The sequence below is a fragment of the Ictidomys tridecemlineatus genome, chromosome 5 (genome assembly GCF_052094955.1).
Source record: "Ictidomys tridecemlineatus isolate mIctTri1 chromosome 5, mIctTri1.hap1, whole genome shotgun sequence".
Lineage (NCBI taxonomy): Eukaryota > Metazoa > Chordata > Mammalia > Rodentia > Sciuridae > Ictidomys > Ictidomys tridecemlineatus.
In genome coordinates, this window is record NC_135481.1 from 19,499,349 (window position 1) to 19,521,238 (window position 21,890).

Below are 21,890 nucleotides of genomic sequence, written 5' to 3' on the forward strand. Positions count from 1 at the left end.
CATCTCAAACCCTGAGAGATTGAATTTTTAATTCATTTTGTTTTAATTAATTTAAATTTAATTGGTCATATGGGGTAGTGGTTGCCATTGTGGATAATGTCATTCTGGGCTTTGCTATGTCTTTGGGAGGCATCAGTGAGCAAGGAGGATAATGAAAAGGGAGAGAAGGTGAATAAAGGGTAAGTCAAAGCAGAAGAGGAAAGAAGGAAGGGACAGAGTAAGTTGCAAGCTGAGAGGCATGGATGACAGGAATGATTGTCAGAAGTGGGCCTGCTTCACTGGCAGGGAGCATCCCTCCACCTCTGGCATTATTCTGAGATCTTCTGCACAGGAAGAACTGGGCAGGCCTTCTTCATGAAGAGCACCCACATGCTGACCCTGTAGGCCTGTAAAAGGGAGCTGTGGTTCTCAACCCCTAGGACTTGTCCTCCAAACATGTACAACAAAATCATTTAGTCCCAGAAAATTCACAGTTTCATACACCACTAGGTGTCACTATTAACCAAAATGAGTTCTTATTTTTTATTGTTTTTTAACCTGCACAATTTGGTGAAAGTTTCTTCTCTGAGTTTGTAGTTCATCTATTTAGGTAATTTCTTTCACTTTGTCACATCAAAAGCAAGGAGATTTGTATTCTGAGAACCTCTCAACAGGGACTCTAATTTGTTTTTTCTTTCCAGTTAAAACTGTATTAAATACCACAAACATGTGCGTGCATGCACTTATTCTTTACTAAACATTTATCCTGTGCCAGGCAGGGGCCCCAGGTACCACTGAATAAGTTACATGCTGCACAACTCCAGGAGGGCACTGTTCACAGAGACTTCAGTGTGAATAATGTTCACTGAAGCTTCGGTAAGACATAGCTGCTTTTTTTTTTTTTTTTTTTTTTTTTTTTAATCTGCTCTGTTTTATCTCTTAGGAAGTTTTGTTATTATAAAACTTTCTTTTTAACTAGAAATTTTTAGATGTACACACCACCAGTAGCTTCCCCATTCATAATTGTAAGGAAAACTTAAGTTTACTTTCAGAAAAGAAATACCACCCCACTACACTGAGAATATTTTATGAATAAAGCTATGTACTAAACCAGCTAGAAAAATAAGTCATGATCTTTTTCCTTGAGAAATTCAAGATGAGGCTTGGTCATACCCAAGATCCAAAATAATATCCTTAAGTTTTGCATATCTAAGCTTGACCTCTAAGGAAGAGTAGGAGGAGAGCAAGGGAACATGAATTTAGGAACCATGAACTAGGGAGTCTATCCTGACTAGACTTTCTTGGGGATGTACCAGTTAGGTTTTCCTTTGTAACAAACCATCCTGAAGCATAGTAACTTAAAATGACAAACATTTATTATTTTTCTTGATTCATTGAGTCATTTGGAGGGTTCTTCAGATGTGGGTTGGAGTGACAGGTCTCTATCAGCAGCTGTTGATTGACCTCACCCATTTTCCTGGAGATTGATAAGGTGGTTGGCTGAAGAAGACTTAGCTGGGATGGCTTATCTCTGCTCCATGTGATCTCTCATGCTCTAGCAGACTAACCCAGGCTTCACATGGTGGCCTCAGGGTACAAAAAAGCAGCAAAAGAAGGCAAGCTATGATATGCAAATGCTTTTAAATTTCTTCTTATGTCATACTTTCTCTTGTCCCATTGGTCAAAACAAGTTACATGGCCAACCCTGGAGTCAGTGTGAAAGGTATTATCCAAGGATGTGGAGACAGGGAGGGCCAAACAAATTGGGGGCCATTGCTGCCTGCAACAATCTGCTAAAGAAAATTAATTTCTTCTTATTTTAATTTTTTTTCAAAATGATAATAGTATTGTCCAAACCTACTGCTTAGGTATGCAAAAAGAATAAACAAAACTGCTATATATCATTTAAAGAAAATGAATAATATAAACATAATTAATTTTTCTTCAGTTTTCTCATTTACCTTTTTTCTGTCTCCTACACAACAAAGATAACCTATTCATGGGGTAAATAGCAATATCACTTAGTAGAAATATCTATCAAAACTAAAGGTAAGCATTTCAACAGAAATTTCCATTTATTTTCATAATTTTCACTTGTAAATAGGTACATCTTATGGGCTATTTATAAAGATACCCACCTAAGGGTATAACTAGGAAGATTATTCAGGAGTAGAGGCCCCAAAATATCCAACCAATGCTAACTTCTATAACTGCACCTATGTCTTAGACTTTTTAATATTTTTTCTGCACAAGGGATTGAACGCAGGGTACTTAACACTTGAGCCACATACTCAGTCCTTTTTTATTTTTAATTTTTTTAAATTTTGAGACAGGGTCTCACTAAATTGCTTAGGATCTCACTAAGTTGTTGAGCCTGGCTTTGAACTCAGGAACCTCCTATCTCAGCCTCTGGAGCTACTAGGATTATAGATGTGCACCACTGCTCCTAGCTCCTATGTGTTAGAATTTGCAGATATATTTTGCCACACAGGGTCAAAGTTGTCGGTGTAGCACCTGAAATACTTAGTCAGACAAACAGAATGAATGGGAGACTTAAAAGACCTAATCAGATAAAGAGAGTGACTAGGAGATTACAGAGTATGTTCTCATTCCTATTTGCATGTTACTAATTATAATTGAAGATAACACCACTTCTGTGAAGTCCTACCCAATCTTACTAGAACCAAGATTACCCAAGGACAGTAATTCATTCTTAGTAATAACTTCTTTTTCCTACAATTTGTAATTGCTATCATTTAATTTAATGAATAAACATTTGCTGAGCAACTACCTATTAAGAACTGAATCAGAAATTGAGATATGGACAAAACACAGTTGGTCCTTGCTCTTCTGGAGGTCACCATCTGATGAACAGTTAAATAACAACAAAATATAAATTAAATCTGACAGATAATTGCTCCGGGGAGCATTGAGGGGGAATGATTTATACCAATGAGATGAACTTGAGAAAACTTCACAAAGATGATAACTTTTTCTCTGAGCTTTGAAGAATGAGAAGGATTTCTTATTGGGAAGGAGAGGTAAGAGAATTCCATGGAGAGGGAATCAAATGGTAAACAGAGGTTTAAAGTGCATAGCATGTTCAGGAAAGAGCACCCAGGGGAGTTTGAATGTAGAGTATGTTATGGGAAGTGGAAAAGGAAGTGAGGCCATCTTGTTGAGATCTTTTGAGTACCATATTAAAGAGCTTACATAGTCTTCAAAGACCTTTGACTAAAGCATTCTCATGATTGTTACTATTTTAGAAATGTAACTCTGCTTCCCAGTGGCTTGGGAAGCTGAGAAAGAAGGATCACAATTTCAAAACCAGTCACAGCAACTTAGTGAGGCCCTGACCCTGTCTAAAAAAGAAAAAAAAAAAAAAAAGGAGGCGGGGTGGGGGGGCTGCAAGGCATGGAGATTTTGCTCAGTGGTTAAGTGCCTCTGGGTTTAATCCCTGATACCAAAAAAAAAAAAAAAAAAAAGTTACTCTGGCTTTTGGTTCCTGGCAAACTGGCAAGCCAATAGGGCTATAGGCTATTTCCCTCAACTCATTTCTTCTAGTGCCTCAGAAATGGGGCAGTTGGTGGTCTGAGGCCCCAGTGTAGTAATTGTGAGAAGCTTCTAGAAGGACAAGTGGTTGGGTCCCAGATATATGTGAATGTAACTGCAGACCACAGAGGGAAGAAGGCAAGTGTCACAGGTGGGAAAGCTTTAATCCGGGGCTCTTTTTCTCTCCCATATTACCATGTGCAGATTATAGGTCAGACCTATATTCCACTGCAAGACAACAAAATCAGTAGTCCTGCACCAGCAAAAGATGGAGCTTGTGGGTACATTAGGGTAGGCATAATTTCTAAGTGGTATGGGAAGCAGATAATATGTGGACAGAACCTTATTTCTTCTAAAAACTGCTACTACTCAACATAGTACTGGAAGTCCTGGCCAATGTGATAAGGCAAGAAAAAGAAGCAATGAGAATAAGGATTTGAAAGAAGTAGTAAAGCTGTCAGTATTCACAGATGACCTGGTCATCTATATAGAATAGTTTGCAGAATTAACAGAAAAAACTGATTATTCATGTTCTGCAATGATGTCAGGAACCAGACCCGACAATCAGTAGCCTACTTCTTCAAGCAATATTCAACTGGAAAACATAATATAAAATCAGCTAATTTTTACAAGTACCTAAAAGTCTAAAACTACAAAGTACCTAAAAGTCAACTTCACAAAATTCAAAATAAAAATTTGGAGAAAAATGATATTATCAAAGGACAAAAGACATGAATAAGCAAAGATATATGCCAGGAGGGTGGACAACATCTCTTAACATGTAGATACCAATTCTTCTAAAATTAACCTAAAATCTAAAACAATTTCAAGATACAAAAATATTTTGAGGGAATGAAGAAACATTCAAAATTTATATGGGAGTAAAAAACCCAGGGTCCACAATTAGTTGTCAGCTTTGAAAAAAAGAAAGCAAGGAGGAAGTGCCCAAGTACACTTTGATACTACATAATAAAACACCATTGTACTGGGAAAGAAACAGATAAATGGAGCAAGGGTAATAAAGTACTCAGAAGTATACATGTGTGTGAGTTTATATGAGTGGGTGTGTATGCACCTAGTGTAAGAAAAACAAATCAATGGGAAAAGATGGGTTGCTAAATAGACAGTATAGGAAAAACTGGCTCATTACATGAGAAAAATGTTATGGAATCCCTACATAACACCATAAACTAAGATGAACTTCAGATCAATTACAGATATAAATGTGAAAAGTGTCTCTACAAAAATACACATATATATGTATATACATATAATAAAAGTGTGTGTGTGTATATATATATATATTATTAAGGAATTATTGATTTTTGTGCAGTGATAATATTGTGATTATGTATAATAAGGATTATGTTTTAATAGGGAAGTGCAGTGGTCCTCAAAGTGTGGCCCTAGATCAGCAGCATCAGCATCAACTGAAAAAGGACTGGAAATGCACATAATCAGCCCCTCCAGATCTATTGAATCAGAAGCTCTGTAGTGGGCCCAGCCATTGATGTTTTTTGTTTTGTTTTGTTTTTTAGTTGTAGATAGACACAATATCTTTATTTTTATGTGGTGCTAAGGATCAAACCCAATGCCTCACAGGTTCCAGGCAAGCACTCTACCACTGAGCCACAACCCCAGCTCACCATTGATGTTTGAATAAGCCCTTCAGAAGATTCTGGTGCATGCTAAAGTTTGAGAACTACCAAAATAGTGTGATGTTTTGAATCCAGAAAAGGGGTGCTGTGTTTACAGGGGTGTAGGTGAAGTGAGTTGATTGTTGCTGAAGCTACAGGTGAAACTTATGTGGAAGGTCAATATAGTGATGCTCTCTACTTTTATATATGTTTGGAAGTTTTCCATTACTTTCAGTGCAGTGCTCCTAACTGCCCTCTCACCTCTCTTACCATCTGTCTCCCCTCTATTCCAAACTTTTGCTCCTGACTTCAGAAATGGCTGAAGTCATTCTTTTCTCCTCATTTTCTTTGTCAGCCTCAATTTTGCAAATCTCAGGAGCTCCTTTTGCTTGTGCCCTCTCTCCATTACCTCTGCTGAAGTTTGGAAGTGGCTCTTTTCTTACCAACTAGTTACCACTCCTCTATGCTCACCTTCCTCGACTTGCTGTTCACTGTGCTTGCAGAACCCGTTGTTGAAGACCTTTTCTTTGCACATGTGCTATGTGATCTTCCTGGGCGAATTCTGGCACCATAGATGGATTCTTTCCTTTCCTTTTTAAATTTAAAAAAATGTGTAACTGTTTTAATTTGTAACATATTTGATGTTTTTAATAACCCAAATAGCCAAATGTGGTGGCAGATGCCTGTAAATCCCAGTGGCTAAGGAGGCTGAGGTGAGAGGACTGTGAGGTCAAAGCCTACCTCGGCAACTGCAAGACCCTAAGCAACTCAGTGAGACCCTGTCTCTAAATAAAACCCAAAATAGGGCTGGGGATGTGGCTCAGTGGTTAAGTGTTCCTGAGTTCAATCCCTGGTATCCCCTCCTCCAAAAAAAAATCCCCAACAAATAACACAGAAATGGAACAAGTAAAAATTTCACTTTGTTTCCTTATCTCTACCATTAAACTCCTGCTCTAGCTAATTCCTTGGAGAGGTATGGGTTTTTTCCCCACTCTGGCCTCTGCCTCTGCCTCTTCCCTAATACGGCACTTACAGTATGGAACTAGAAGACCATAGCTAAAGATTCTTCAGGCTGAAGGATGAAGAAAGGTAAAAGGAGAGGGGGAATGAAATAAGGAAGAAGAGAACAAATGCAGAGCCAGGAGTGCATGGGATGAAGATGGTTGGAAGCTGTTGCAAGTGGGTCAGGAATTAAATGTCCCTCATGGATGTCCAGTTCCCATGACTCCCAACCTTTTCCCCTCAGTGAAATTCCCTGGATTCACCAACATGGCTCTTGACTTCTTCTAGAAGCACTAGATCCAGAAGCTTCTTTAGAGAGCCCAGGGATGAAACACCATTCAGCGTGAAGATGGTGGACTTGCAATCCTCCTGTCACCAGCAACGTGTGTACTCACTTCCTGTTGTTGTCCCCATGGAGCCCACAGTCTTCCCAGGTTATACTTATCGGATACTTTGGCCTTTTCCTTCGCTGCCCATCTAGGAGTTCTCTGACCCTGAGGAAGTCACTTGAGAAATTTGACTCCCTTTTTAAAATCATGTATCTTCCCAGACTTCATTACTTCTTGAAACTTGATTTACTTACTCAGATAAGCTATTTTTTTTTCTATTTTTGTGGTGCTGGGGATTGAACCCAGGGCCTTGTACATGTAAGGCAAGCACTCTATCAACTGAGCTACATCCCCAGCTAGAAACTTGATTTAAGATTTGTTGACTTCAAATTACTAAGACTATGTAGAAATGTGGGAAAGTGTTTATAATCCAATGTCAGATTTTTTAGAAAGTAGTATACCTAAAATAGTATCTTTACTCCAAAATAACCAGGTAAATTTTTTTTACATAAACAATAAGAAGACTGGAATGTATAAGAATGAAGAGTTGTTATCAGATAGGATGGATCACTGGTATTTATTTATTTATTTTTACTTCAAACAAACAAACAAACAAACAAAAACCCTCTCCTTGAGTTCAGTACTTAGCCTAGGAAAGAAAAATCCCTTCACATAACTTTGTTTCTAAAACTCCTTCAGCAGAGACACTTCCTTGTTCTAGTTCAACACTTCAAGTTTGTTTCCAGTCGGCCTACTGCCCAGCATCCGACTCCAGGTTAAAGGGTCACAAAATCATCATGTTGCAAACTCTCCTGCCCCAGGACCCATTTCCCTCCCCTTGTGTCTGAAAAATGGAAACAAATTACCAACTGAACTACATCCACTGTTCTTCCTAACTCTTCTTTGTGCCTTCCCCCAGTTATTTCCCTCTTATGGGCTGCTACTTATATAAGGCCTGTTATGATGGGCTTTCTCTCATTCACTCTCTCTAAATTCATTCTCATTTCTTTCCTGTGAACTGGGCCTGCATCATTTTATTTTTTCTCTCAGAGATGAAATGAGCCCAGGGAGCCTTGTTATCACAGACAGATCTGATGCCTCCTCCAACAAAAGACAAACAACTCTAATTACAAGCATTAGTAACCTTTTTAATTAGGGACTATGATGTCCTTCCTAAATATTGCAAAAGAATTTTACATGTTTTCACTGAGGTTAAGTAGTCCCCATCAAAAAGTGGAATGACTGAGGTAGTCCTCCTAATCCATTCCTCCAGTGAAAATAGAATTTGTACAGAGTCTAAGTTCTTGGGTTCTATTTCCTTCCTTCCTTCCTTCCTTCCTTCCTTCCTTCCTTCCTTCCTTCCTTCCTTCCTTCCTTCCTTCCTTCCTTTCTTTCTTCCTTTCTACCGGGATTGAACTCAGGGTTACTCGACCACTGAGCCACATTCCCAGGCCTGTTTTGTATTTTATTTAGAGACAGGGTCTTGCTGAGTTGCTTAGCACCTTGCTTTTGCTGAGCCTGGATTTGAACCCGAGATTCTCCTGTCTCAGCCTTCTGAGCCGCTGGGAGTACAGGCATATGCCACTGCACCCGGCCTTGGTTCTATTTTTTGATTCTTGTAATGTTTGTTAAGAACTCTAACTATATCTTGCCATCATTTCTACCACCCAGAAAGTTCTGAATGGTAAAGAGAAATATATGATCGAATTAAGTTTTGCATCTCAGTGTTAATAAACATAAGGAATCCAGTCATAATCGCCACAAAGTGAGCCCCACACTCTTATTTCAAGTGGAGTAGATATATTAAGAATTAGCTCCATAGAGCCAGGCACAGTGGCACATATCTATAATCCTAGCAGCTTGGGAGGCAGGAGGATGGCAAGTTTAATCAAAGAAGAAGAAGGAGGAGGAGGAGGAGGAGGAGAGAAGAAGAAGAAGAAGAGGAGGAGGAGGAGGAAGAAGGAGGAGAGAGAAAACTGATCTGGGGATGTGGCTCAGTGAACCCTGGGTTCAATTCCTACACACGTACACACACACACACACACACACACACACACACACACACACACACACACAGTAATTAGTTCTATAGTTAAGATTTCCTTTTCCTTAGTCATCTTTGTGGGCTTGCCATGCCACACCATGTTTCCTTGGGGACATGTCTTGAGTTCACTGACTGTGATGTCTTGGGTGAGAGAACTGTAAAGGCTTGGCTGCTCACCTGCTTGGCCAGCCACCAACCATAACTTAGCTCTTTCTCAGGACTTGAGAGGAAGATGGATCCCAGCCAGAAAATCAGTTTAACTTGATCCGTCTGAGGGGGAGTTTGCTGAGCTGGCCTTCACCTATCCATGCCACAAAGCCAGCAATTCGAACTGCACCACGCTCTCAACCACTGAACTCTGTCAGGAACTGCAGCCTAAATAAGATCCCACTCAGTGCACCAACTCCAGCTGGAAGAGAAGTGGAAGAAGCACACTGAATGTTCCTGATACCTGATAGCCAAGAGAGACAAATACAAGCTGAAACACAAGCAACTGCGGGTTGCTTGCCAGTTTTCTTTGAAAGCACCTGAAATAAAAGGTCAGCTTCTAAATTGCTGCAGTTGTAGAGAACTAGAGTGTCCAAGCAGGAGGAAATTGACAACCTATTCCAAGAAGATGTGGCATCTCTGAGCTTAGAATACCTCCCACTTCCAAATTTCAATGGATCAGACATTTCCTGTGGTACAGTGGTTTTGAGTCTTTTTGTTTAGAAGCCATCTTACCTCAGTAGGGAGGCTAAGTTCATGATGACAAAAGCCAAAATTCTTTGAGAGGCCACTGGGTAACTCAATACCTGGAAATCTTTGCTCATTCTCCGCTAGGATTCGTGGGAGTTGGTGAGGTTGCCCAAATCAGGGTTGGAACTATGGGACAAAATAGCCCCCTTTCAGCTAGTCCAGGCCCCTTCTAGAGGGAACCACTCTTTACACAGTGCCTATTATTCGCCACTATGCTAGATTCTTCACATGCCTAGCTTATTATATTTAGTCCTGCCTGTGTACCTTTGAGGTATACTGACTCTATGGCCCTTATATCTTTGACCAGGAGGAAAGTGAGCCTTGGACAGGAAGTAACTTGTCCAAGATCACACAGGGTAGTGAGTGGTGTAGTTGAATTTCAAAATCCACATTCATGTAATGTACCATTTTGACCTATTTGACTCAGGGCAAAAGTCCGATTTTATTTTATTTTTTTCCAGTATTGGGGATTAAACCGAGAAGCATTCTACCAGGCTCTTGCTAAGCTGCCCAAGTTAGCCTCGAATTTGTGATCCTCCTGCCTTAGCCTCCCGACTCCTCAGGATTACAGATGTGTACCACCATGCCCAGCCAGATTTGATTTTATATTGGCCCTTGTGAGCTTGCTGAAATGTGGTCTATGATTACACAGTAGTTTGAAAAACAGTGTTGAGAGGAATGAGCTTCAGATTGAGACCAAGACCAGGATCTGGACCAAACCCCTGAGGTTGGCGGAGAGTGGATGCAGCCAGTAGATGGGAAAGCAGAGATGTCTGCAAGAAACCTTAAGTTATTACAGCTTAATGATGTCTCCTAAGTAGTATCAGCTAACCATGGTCTTCCAAATAACTTACCTGGAAAGAGGTAAAGTGTATTGCTTCAGGTTTGTTTCCCTTAAAAATGCTTTCTCTGTATATAAAATTTCAAATTTGTATCACTTTTTATTAATCATGCTGAGAACTTTATGGAAGTCTGATGGAGATCCCTTATTCCATACTCAACAGAAATTTGAGCTGAAGGATTCAGTGGACAAACAACAGGGACTAGGGTAACCATGGCAACTATGTCATGGCTAGACTGAGAACTCATGTCTCTTGTTGGAATCCAGTTTTTATTTTCTTAGATTAGCAAACCCAAGAGGAGATCAAACCAATTTTATTTCATTTCAAGCCCACTCTTGGATGTGATATTTTAACTTACATTGAGTGCTCTTATTTTTGCCCCAAAGCACCTTCACATTTATGGCTCCAACCCCTGTGTGGAGTTAACCATTTCTTTTTTTTTTTTTCTCTTTGCAGTACTGGGAATTGAACCCAGGGGTACTCTACCACTGAGCCATATCTCCAGCCCCTTTAATGTTTTGCGACAGTGTCTTGCTGTTGCTCGGGCTGGCCTGGAAATGATGACCCTTCTTCTTCAAACTTCCAAGTCACTGTGATTACAAGCCTGCACCATTGCGCCCAGCTGAGGTTAGACATTCTTATTCCAGCTTACAGATCAGAAAACAGTGGTATGTTCAGGACAAGAGGCTTACTAATATCCCAGAGTTTGGCCAGGAGTCTACATTCTTTCCTGCAGGTCATACGGTCTTGCAACTGATCCTGCCTGACACTGAGCAGGGTGGTAGGGTTCACATAGAGGTGATGATTCCATGCCATCACTATAAAGGTGTAGAGCAGATGCAAATAAAACTACAACGCTGACTTCAAAGATGGACCTTGGCACCCAGATCAGTGGGTCCATATAAGTTTTGGCCGAGAGGTTGCCTCAGCACTAGGCAAAGGGTACACTTGGCCTTTTTCTTCCTTCTTCCCTCCCTCTCCTTCCTGCTCCCTTTCTCCCTCTCTTTGATACCCTCTTCCTCCTCTTTCCTAGGTCAAAGCAGAACTCATTAATATAACAAGGAGCTCAGTCTTCTCCTTTGCTGGAGAACTGTGTGGAATCAAGCTCTGAGTTCTCAGATTGTTTGTATCATATTTTGGCAGATGCTCCAGGCATAGATCAGAGTATAGGATCCCTCAGTAACTCCAAGGGGCCTGGAGAAGACACAGTCTTGTCCCCTGCTGAGCATTATTTATTTGCCTGAATTGTCACATTATGCCTATGTTCAACAAATAAATGATCACAGAATCTATAAAATTGGAGAATACACATCTCAGATGAATTCAGTAATAAAACATCCCCATTTGAAATATTTTGGGGGGATGCTTGGGATTGGACCCACGAGTGCTTTACCACTGGGCTACCTCCCCATTCTTTTTTTTTTCTTTTTCTAATTTTTTATTTTGAGATAGAATTTCACTAAGTTAGTGAAGCTGACCTTGAATTTAGGAACCTTGGCTGTTGCTGAGATTACAGCTGCTCATTACCATACTCGGCCATTTGAAGCATTTGTAGGATAGGCATGGAAAGAGCCTTTCTGAGCCTTGGAGACAGAATCATCTGGGCTAAGAATCCAGTCTCTGCCATTCAAAAGCCCGTGAACCTGTGTTAGCAAAGTTTTTAGCTTCTCCAAGTCTCAGATTCTTCATACATAGAATAGTAAACCTAACACTGTCTCCACAGGTTACTGTGAGAGTGAAGGGTCATGCATGGCCAGGTAAACTGTAGATGCCCAATAAATGTTAGTTTTCCTCCCAGCAGTCCTGCCTTGCCTTTTCTTTTCTCTTCCCTTTCTCTTTCTTTCTTAGCAGTCCTTCCTTCGCTTCATACAAAGGCACATTCCCAATTGAGTGACACTATTTGAAGAGTTCATTCTTAAGAAATGAAATTCCCTCTATCTAAACTTTCTACTCAAAAGGCCAACAATTAGCTGATGAAAGGTGCAAATACCACCAACAGGACCATCTTTGGGAAAGAGGAGCCTGGCCTGGTTATGCATTTCAAAGGTTTTATAAAGTCATAAAATCTAATCTCACACTTGATGACGTCTTCTGTCACTGCCCGAGAACTGAATGGGGCCCTTTGGGTTATATATCAACCTTCCATTACACTTAATAAAATTATAGTTATATAGTTATTCATGAGATTGTTTTATGCCCAATGCAGTGCCTAGCACACAGAGGATGAATGAATGAATGGAGGAGCATAAGTGTTTCCACTTGCCTTATCTCCTTCCAGCCTTAGCTCAGTTCTGTCAGTGTCCACAGGCAGGGATTATCACCTGCTCTTTCCAGGTGAAGAAAGTGTGCCAGTCAGGGTCATACAGTAAGGAAGTGGTGGGCAAGGCACTTCAGCCCAGATCTCCTAACACCAAACCTGCATTCTTTCCTTGGTACTCCTCTGCCCTTTGACTCACCAGCCTTACCCTCCTATCTATTCAAATGGTAATATTCTAGAGGGGCACTGTGCCCTGGAGCCTGGGTGTGACACTTGATGGCCATTTACTACATTTTGTGTACAGAAGGTCCACTTTCCATTATAACTCATCTCATCAGGTAATGGGCTATTTATTGGCTGATAATAACCCTGCCTGCTGAGGGCAGAGCAAGTTCTTACAAGTTCATCTACACAAGTTTCCAGGAGCAGGGAAAGGATCCCCAGAGTAGGGAACTTAAGCTGATTAGGTGTGTGTTGTTTGCTGGAGGGATCCTTGACATTCAGCTTGAATACTTTTGAAGTTTGACCATTACACCAATTTGTGCTGGCTTCCTGCCCTCCCCTTCTGATTACCTAAGAATATCTTTTTTCCTCTCCTTTTAAAGCTCATTCAAAGTACTTAGGGCAATTAGGTCTCAGTTTATATTCTTGATTCTTTTTTACTTGCTACCTACTCTTTTGATTTGGATATGCAGTAAACTTTTCATTCCTTTTTCTCTACATAAACCCTAGTGCACAATCTAGCTTTACTGGCCTACTAAGTCTATCCCTTCCCCCTTTTTAACTCCCACATCTTTGGTGATCCCTTAGAAGTGCACATTCAAGGTTAAGTAGAACTTAACATTTAGCCAGTATAATGGAAAAATACTTGGCATGGGAATAACAGCAGGTGTGTGCATAGGCCAGTTTACCACCTTGAACTAATTGTGAAATGTGTGGCAAATGATTTCACCCCAACAGTTTCAGTCTCTGCATCTCTGAACCTGCAGTGGCTCCTCCCCAGGCTCCTGGGTTCTCTAATCCATCTCATCTTCTAAACTGACTGCCCTTGAGGACAAATCAGACACTGAACAAGAACCACAAGCAAATACTCCTTTGCCACTCCAGAGCTTGCTCAAGGCTCTTTATCAGGCAGAAAAGGTCATCCTTAAGCCTCCTGTGGTCTGGAAGTACTTGTGACAAGATTCTTACTGTAACAACTTCCTTAAAGAGACTGCAGAGCTCTTTATTACTCACACAATAGCTGAGCCGATAGGAACAGAACAGTAACACCCCTTGAAATGTGGGTGGCATCTACTTCCTGGTGGTTGTCAGGAGAGAAGATATTCGCTCCCACCAAAATCTTGTGAAAAAGAGGCTTCATAGGACACTACAGCCAGCCTAAGAGTCTGCTTAAGCTGAGGGTCAGAACGGACTTGAGATTGGTAAGGTCTGGTCTGGCTAGAGAAGAGGGTGGTCAAGAGAAGAGGGAGTAATGGGCCAGGTCACAAAGCCAGGGGTTATGTATCAGGACTGTGGTGGCATCTTTATGCAGCCAATGTGTTCTGAGCAATGTGTGTAGGAAGTAGGGTTGGGGTCCCTGAGTGGGATGGAAACCAAGCCCAGCATCAGGAGCAGAGCAGAGATAGTCAGAGGGCCTCAGGAAGCCAGTGGTAGGATTTGCAAGTGGCAGTAACAGCAGCAGGAAGATTTAGGAAGTATTGGGGACAGCAGGTTAATAAAACCTTTGACTTAATGGCTGGCTGCATATGGACTAAATATAAAGGGGATCTGACTAAAAATATGAATGCACAAATTGCAAAGCATACAGAAATGTGAGAAAAGTGAACTTAGGCACTAATTTGCTCCAAGATGCACAACATCTAGACACACATGATGCAGTGTTCTATCACACAGTAGACGCTCAGGAAATAATGTAAGTCCTTTTCTTCCACTGCCACCCCAGAGATCAGCTTCTTAGTAAGGATGAATCGATGTCATGAACTAGCATGGGCCTTGTCTGTCCACCTTTTATTAGGATAAATTCTAATTGTTGAATAAAGCTGTTCACATATATCCCATTAAATTATTTTCTGATTCCCAATTTCTTTACCTTTAAGTTTTGAAGTTAAGAACCTAGTCGGGATGTTCTGTGCACGTCACAGAATTTCTGAATTGAATGCAGCCCTTTATCTATCTTTTTTTTTTTTCCGTTATCTATCTTGTACAGTCCAGAACTTGTGGCCAGTCCAAACAGGAGCATGCTTGGAGCCCTGAAGACTTTGACTTAAATAATATTGTGCTTCAGTGGCTTCTAAATAGGAGCAGTGACAGATGAAGGCCACGACCACTTAAGTGATTCCTAGACGCACCTCTTTGGATGGGACCGAGATAGGTAGGCGGATCTCGCCACGCCTGCAGGCAGCCGCCACAGAGAACTCACTCGCTCCCCCCAGGTCAGCAGTGGCTCTGAAGAGTGCTACGGAGGACAGCTGAAGTCAAGGCTGCAACTCACCTCGGTCCTGCGGCCCCAGCCCTTCGGTAGGCTGGGCGTTCTTTTTCTCCCCGCACGATGACATCATGTGTTTGGGGTTGAGTCGCTCCATAAAAACTGCCGGGGGGAGCCTGGAGACCGAAAAGCAGACGTGCTAGCCACGGCTCCCGGCTGCGCGCGCGGTCCTGGTGCGCGCCCCGCTGGCTGCGAGCGCTGCACGGTGCTGTCCGAAAGCAAGTGGCAGTCGCCAGCTGCCGACCGGGAGTCAGGAGCCACCGGCCAGGAGCAAAAGATGCCCCACCACAGCCTGCATGCAGCGACTGTCCTCCTGCTGGTGATCTTGAATCTGCAGCCTTGCAGCCCAGCCCCGCTGAACGGTGAAGTTTATCTTTTTTCTTCCTCTCTCCCTTCCTTCTTTCCTTCCTTCCTTCCTTCCTCTTTCCATTCCTTCTTTACCCCACTCAGCCCCACCTGGACAGGATTTCCTGCGGGGCTCTTAATGATAAAGTAAAATTATTGCTGGGGGAGCCGGGAAAGCAGTGTATGGAATAACACATTTTAAAGAAAGGATGCCCAGTTTTCCTTTGCTGAGGTTGAATGGATCCAGAAGCACGTTGTCTTTCTAATGGTGCTTTTTTGCCATCTGATCTCTAGAGATGTGGCTTGGGAACTCGCTAAGCAGGGAGGAGAGACCGAACCAGGATTTAAAGTATCGCACCTCTAATCCACATGCAGACAGTAGAGAAAAGACTGGGCATCTGAGTGGTGTGAGCACCAGGAACTGTTTGCTGCCGCTCTACTGCACAACCCTCAGATAGTAGTAGGGTTTTTGTTGTTATTTGTTTGTTATCTCCAAGTCAAGGGGATAATGCATCCCATTGTTAAACATTGTTTTTCTCCAGGAGGATTCTATTATCTTGCACACACACGTACATGTACACCTTATTTATAATTGTAATTTGGGTGCTTTACCTAGAAGTGCTGGAGGCTGAGGGTGCAGAATGGAATAGGAGAAAAGGTGGAGGTGGGTAGCAGGACCTGCAGTGTGGGCTCAAGTCCAAGGTTATGTTAATGAATCACTTGGAATAAGAAAAGGATAGCACTAAGCTCTTACCCCTCTCTCCATCAGCTGGATGAGCACTTTTCTGGGGAGTAGATGGTGACTTTTGTGAAAGAGTCCTGGGTAATGGATGAGAGCTCCTGCCCTTGACAAAGTTTGTCCCAAATTGTGGAGACACTTGTGGGTATGACAGTTCCTGGACCCAGGCTGGGTTGGAACATTTGTAGAAAAACCAAGAGGGATTATAATGGCTGAAAATCAATTCTCCCTGGCTAAGCAGTGGTGATGGGAAATTGGTCCTGCTCAGCAGCATCAAAGCTCCAAGCCTCCTTTCCTCTTGGAGGTCATTGTGCACATGGGGAAAGGCAAGGAGCTGGGCATGAGTAGCTGTGGGATTGCTCTAAAGTAACTTCTAATCTTCTGGCTGGCATGATCTGCTTAATATAATTTCCTTCATGTGGGAGAGACAGAATGAAGGAGAAAGGAGTTACATAAAAGTGGAAATTAAGTTTTTTGAGGGATTGGGGAATTGAACTCAGGACCTTGTAAATGCTAGGTAAGCACTCTACCACTGAACTCTATCCTTGGTCCAGAAATTAATTTTTAAACTGCAAACTTTGGCATATATTTTCCTCTCAAGGAAGCTGTTCTGAGACTGAAGTTGGCTAGAATTCTTTTCAGTCTCAAGTTGATTCAAGAGAGAAAGGCCATTCATTGGCCACCTTTCCTTTCTGAAAGCTCATTGCTTCCCTTATTTTGGGGAGCTGCTCCCTAGTCTCTTCCTTTTCTCTACCTCTCCTTATCTCTCTCTTTCTTTCCTCCCCTTCTCCTTGGCCCCTCCCTCCTCATTCTCCAAGCTGAAGTAGGGGAAGTTTGCAGTAGAAATCCTGACCTCATCTCACACTGATTAGCCAGCCTACCTACCCCTAGACTCTGAGAACACAAGTTGGTTTTTTTTTCCACCCCCGTTATTTATTGCTTTGCTATGTTGGCTTTTTGACTGCCTCAGGAGACAAGGTCAAAGTAAAATTCACTGAGGTGTATAGAACATCAGCATTAACACAAGGTTGGGGTAAAGGGGCTAGCTGAGTAATAGGGTCAAAGTGTCATCTGCTTTCTGTGGAGCATTGAAGCTTCCCTCAGTTGGCACTGAGGAATGTCCAAGAAAAACAGCTGGGGCCAGGGGAGGATGGGATCATGATCTCCAGGTTCTGGAGAAAACCTTGGAACTCTTGGTTGCTGTTGCTAAGGGGCATTTCAGTGAATTCTGGAGAGTCTGCTCTGCCTGAACCTGTTCCGGAGAGCTGGGAAGTCTTTGGCTGCTGGACGACAGATAATGGTTACTCATGGAAGGTTCTAGCACCCAGGACAGAAAACAGGCAGGTCCATGCACCCCTGCCCAAATCTTCATATTCTCATGGCATCCCCTCCAGGGCATCTCCCTGCCTAGCACCAACAGGGTATGCAGGTTCTAACAGGCTTTGGCTGAGCTGCCCAAGTCTCCTGGAAGAAACAGATGAACTTTTGAGGAGAAGAATGATTTTCCTCTGGAAAGGAACTACTCCTTCAGGAAGCCAGTGAAGCCTTGGCTTAAAGTACCTTGTAGGGTCAGTTTAATATTGTTAAAATTCCTGCCCCTAAAGCTAGAGGTGGGAAAGCTTTACTGAGAAAGGTTTCTCTGAAAAGCAAACACTTCCACGAATGCGGGTGCACTTTCAGAATGGCTTCCTAAGGTTGGATTGGAGCTGCTGATGAGTCAGGGTGGACCCTGATCTCCACTGATGAACCCTACTGACTCTACTGACTCACCATTCTTACCTTCATTTTACAGTGAGGCTTCTCCCCTCCCTATGTCCCTCCTGACACTACCGTTTGTACCTGAGACACTGAGTCCTCAAGGTCAAGCAGGGCTTGTTCAGAGAGCAGAGGACAGGAATTGCTGCTACTTTTCAACAAGTCCCCAGTCCTGTGTCAGAGGCTTTACAGTCCCTGATGTCCTCTATAATGTCTGTCTTGGAGTTTACCAGAGTATTATGCTGGTGCCTCATCTGAGAATGCGAGCTACAGTACTGGGGGAAACCTCAGCTTAGCAAGCTTTGGGGAGGAATAGTGGAAGATGTATTAAATCTGGGAGTTGATTTTGGGGCAGGTGCAATGCAACCTCCTGGTCGGTGCAGGGCTGCTCAGAGGCAGCAGATATTTTCTGGGGACATCCAGGATTTCTCTTTGGAAAGAGGATGAATGCCCCTCTTACTTGGGTTTTTACCTCTTGGACATCCATGTGCTCTGCCTGGCAAAGCAGCAATCATCTGGCTTCCTACCTCTGAAAACCATGATTGTATTTCAATGGTGGACCCTCAAACCAACAGTTAAGGAAAATTTTCCAAAAAAGAGGTTCAATGTCTTCTCTGGGTTGGTTCCAAGGTAATATTTCTCTCTTTTCAACATTTCAGTGAAAGGGCCAGTAGTAAACTTGGGGGTTATATACAAGTTTGGTTTTCCCATGGAGGCAAAGAAATAGAATAGGACAAGAACAACAAAGTCCTCTTTTAACTATTAAAAATCACCATTGGTTCCAGTAGAAAATGCCCCTGTGATAAATGACCAGATTGCATGCCAGTTAAGTTTTACTAGAAACAGAGAGAGAAAGGGGATGTGAGGTTCTTTCTTTTCCAGCGGTGCTCTCTCATCGCACTTGGCGATGCTTGGAGAGAGGGGCCTAGAAGTTGTACCTCCCCTCATTGGACGTGTCCCCGGAGACACATGGGGATGCATCTCAGCTTGGAGCTCAGTCTTCTTCCAGAGCTGAAGAGGAAGGTGGGCAGGTAGGGTGATAGACGCACAGCTCTGCAATGACTTTTTAAAAATACATTTTTCATGTAGGAACGAAGGACTTGTATGTCGTAAAGGGTGTGGAGTGGGAGATGGTAGGTGACTCTCTTTATGTTCCTGGCAGAACCACTCCTCCACGTTCTTACTGCCTCTGGGGATACTAACTCAGAGAAGGATGGTAGCTTTCTTAGAGGAAATGTCTCCCATCTCTGATTAGTGCTCTGCTCTTTGTGTGCTAGTGTGTTCTCCAGGGTATGTTGAGTCGGGGGAAAGCAAGATATAGAACAGAGCTTGCAGAAGGTTGATGTTTATGTGAGGGAAAGGGAGGGGGATATAAATACAGACATGTGTGGCAATCCTGTGTAAAGGCTCACAGTCCATTGATAAACCAGGTGTCCATTGGAAACAGGGAGCAAGGGTGGGGGAAGAGATTTTAATGAATGGACCCTCTGGCTGCTTTAGGTTTTTTGAGCCATGTGAAAGTATTACCTATTTGGACAATTACATTTTGGATTTTCTAAGATATCTGGGAGGCATTTGTTCAGGAACCCATGAGGGCTGGGGCTGTAGTTCAGTGGCAGAGCACTTGCCTATCTTGTATGAGGCACTGGGTTCAATCCTTAGCACCGTGTAAAAATAAACAAATAAAATCAAGGCATGCTGTCCATCTACAACTATTTAAAAAAATTGAAAAAGAACACACAAGCCCTGCATGAATTCCCCATCCTGAGCCCACAAGTGGAGTACAGTTGTTCTGAGAAGCTGTGGTTCTGACTTAAACTCAGAAGTCTTAAGTTTTGGGTATCCACCTCCTTTTCAATCTTACCCATTTCAAAACAAAATCTGTCATCTTTTCCCTAACTCCTTCAGTTCAGTTGTACTTACTTGTTTCCTTTTGTTCTTTGCAGGATCCAAGTGGACCTATGTTGGTAAGTAGATATTTTTAAATATATATTTTTAAGGAGATGGTAGTATTTAATGCAAACCCAGAAACTTCATGCTTTTAGGGGATCAGAAAAGTTGTGCTGGTATTGTTGAGAGAAGGGATGAAGGCATCCCCAAGGGACGGTTCCACAAGAGGGTGACACACTGCATTTCCCAACACGGATAGCCTGCTCTGTGCACTTGAGCCCGGGAGCCACAGGGTTAAGGCTTTCAGATTCTTGCAGGGATTTCTACCAAACCTTTGGGTACCTCCAGACTGCAAGGGCACTGGGCAAGAGAGAAACTTGCCTCCTCATAGGACATTTTTCCTACAATAAACAAAGAATAAAGGACTCTTTTCTGAAAGTTTGGCTCAGGCCCTAGAACTTGAGCTGTCAGTGTATCTGGAATTAACTTCCTGTTTCCATCTTCATAAGCAAGTGATGGATGAGGGGGTGATGGTTGGTCCTTGGTAGAGGAGGGATGCTGTCTTACATGGAGAGAGGAGCATTAGGTATGCCCCAGAGTTTCTGTGGTTCAATAACATGTAGTCACTCTGGCAGGCCTGCAAGATAGGCAGCTCCAGGTTGGCTTGACCATGTCATTGCACTGAATTGTCATTGCAGTGAATGTTGTCATTGCTGGAGTGGGAATGGGAAGCCAGGCACCTGTTCCTCTGGCAAGTACAAGAAACTTAACAATAATGTTTTGTTAGGGACAGTGTTATAGAAGATACACAAGATATATTGTTCTGGAGACTGGAACTGACCACACTGGCCCAGGAGGCATTTGAAGCAGGCAGAGTTATGCTGCCAAAGTTAAAGCTATGAGATGCAATGGCTGTGGGGTGGCAACAGTCAGGGAAGTTGATTATAGCAGTGGACACATAGTCCAGGGAAAGCCCTGACCTTGATTTTCAAAGGTTAGCCTTGGGGTGTTCACTAGTCCAGGAGGTGTAGAAAAGTCACTGAACTGACCAAACAGCTACCTGGCTCTGGCACTATATAGCTCCGTTATTGCTAATGTCCCTAATGTTTTGATGTGCAAAGCACATTGCTGAATGAGTATGTAATTAAGGGGTAGGCTGTAGTCTGTAACTTGGAATTACTTATAGTTCACAGTTGAAAGCAGGATATAATAGGTAATAACAACATAATAAATAAATAGTTCGGTTCTCTGATTGTTCAGAGGGCTGAATAGTTAAGGAAGGCTTCCTGGAGGAACTGGTCGTTTCCCAAGGCCTTGGAAGATGGGGAGGATTCAATGAAGGTGGAGGAAGGTCTGTTGGCAAAGGTGATAAGGACATCGAATGTGCAAAGGGAAGACAGAGCAAAGTGGCACTTGAAGGAAGCACATGAACAGGCAAGAAAGGGCTGGGTGAGAGACCTCACAAAGGAAGAATCAAATGAGTTGGGCTGTGGACCCCTCTGGTGGGCTGTGTCTGTATGCTGATGGTAGGAATGTTTGTGACCTACACAAAAAAGGATGGGTCCTGAATTCTGGGCCTTAAACAGTATGATCTTCTGTGAGTCATGTGAGCCTTACCTTCCTCTCTGAATCTGGTGCGGAGGGGAGTGGGCTATGTCTGTCTAGATCAGTGTTCATCAACTGTGGCTTGGGGTTACCTACATCAGAACCACCTGGAATGCTGTCCAAAAATGCATATTTTGGAGCCTCAGTCATGATAGGCTGGAGAGAGGGGGGTGGGGGCTGCAAAAACTGCAGTCCCCAAGCGATTCTTATCTTATGAATGCTTTGTTAGAGGACCCCTGACCACATGGTTCTCCAGATCTTTCTACCCCACCTCTTCTACTGGAAATCCAAATCAAGTCTTTGCAGGGCTCCCTGCCTCTCTGTTACAGCCCCCCAGGCAGAATGAGATGTTTATAGGGAACAGAGAGTCACTGTTTCTAGGAGTGGGAGGAAAAGATTTGCTGCCACCTGTGACACAGTGTTCTTCCATGAGGGCTTCTCTATGCAACCCTATCAACTGGTCCAGAGCATTTCTTTCTGACCACTGGCCCTGGCCAGACCTCTGCCCTTCTGCCTTGTTCAATTAGAGCAGCTCTTTGTTGAGGAAGCAGAGGGCAGAGTCTGATGATGCCCGGACTTGCATGGGGTAAGCTCAAAAGCAATCTGGTTTTCATTAGTGAAATGGGTGCATGTGGTGTGGTCAGCCCTCAGAGGGACAAATGGAAGAGGAAAATGGAGGATGGTTCAG

General features: G+C 42.8%; 1 protein-coding gene and 1 long non-coding RNA gene across 9 annotated transcripts in view; one reads left to right on the top strand and one right to left on the bottom strand.

Annotated features, from left to right (window-relative positions):
• The window catches only part of LOC120886781 (uncharacterized), a 28,407-nt gene extending 13,395 nt beyond the window's left edge, over positions 1-15,012 (bottom strand). Inside the window, exon 1 of the long non-coding RNA XR_005729878.2 lies at positions 14,875-15,012. This is a non-coding gene — a long non-coding RNA (uncharacterized LOC120886781). The remainder of the gene's footprint in view (positions 1-14,874) is intronic.
• Positions 15,013-15,107: 95 nt separating this feature from the next.
• Positions 15,108-21,890, top strand: part of Ca12 (carbonic anhydrase 12) — a 52,616-nt gene continuing 45,833 nt past the window's right edge. For 7 of the 8 annotated variants that reach the window (XR_013438745.1, XM_040275977.2, XM_040275978.2 and 4 more), the window contains exons 1-2: positions 15,108-15,230; positions 19,654-19,674. Coding sequence is in view for 7 of the 8 variants with exons in the window: in XM_040275977.2 (XP_040131911.1) it covers positions 15,146-15,230; positions 19,654-19,674 (106 nt within the window). In the remaining variant the exon portion in view is untranslated. Of the gene's footprint in view, positions 15,231-19,653; positions 19,675-21,890 lie in introns of those variants that run through there. The other variant, XM_078049503.1, reaches the window with a different exon arrangement.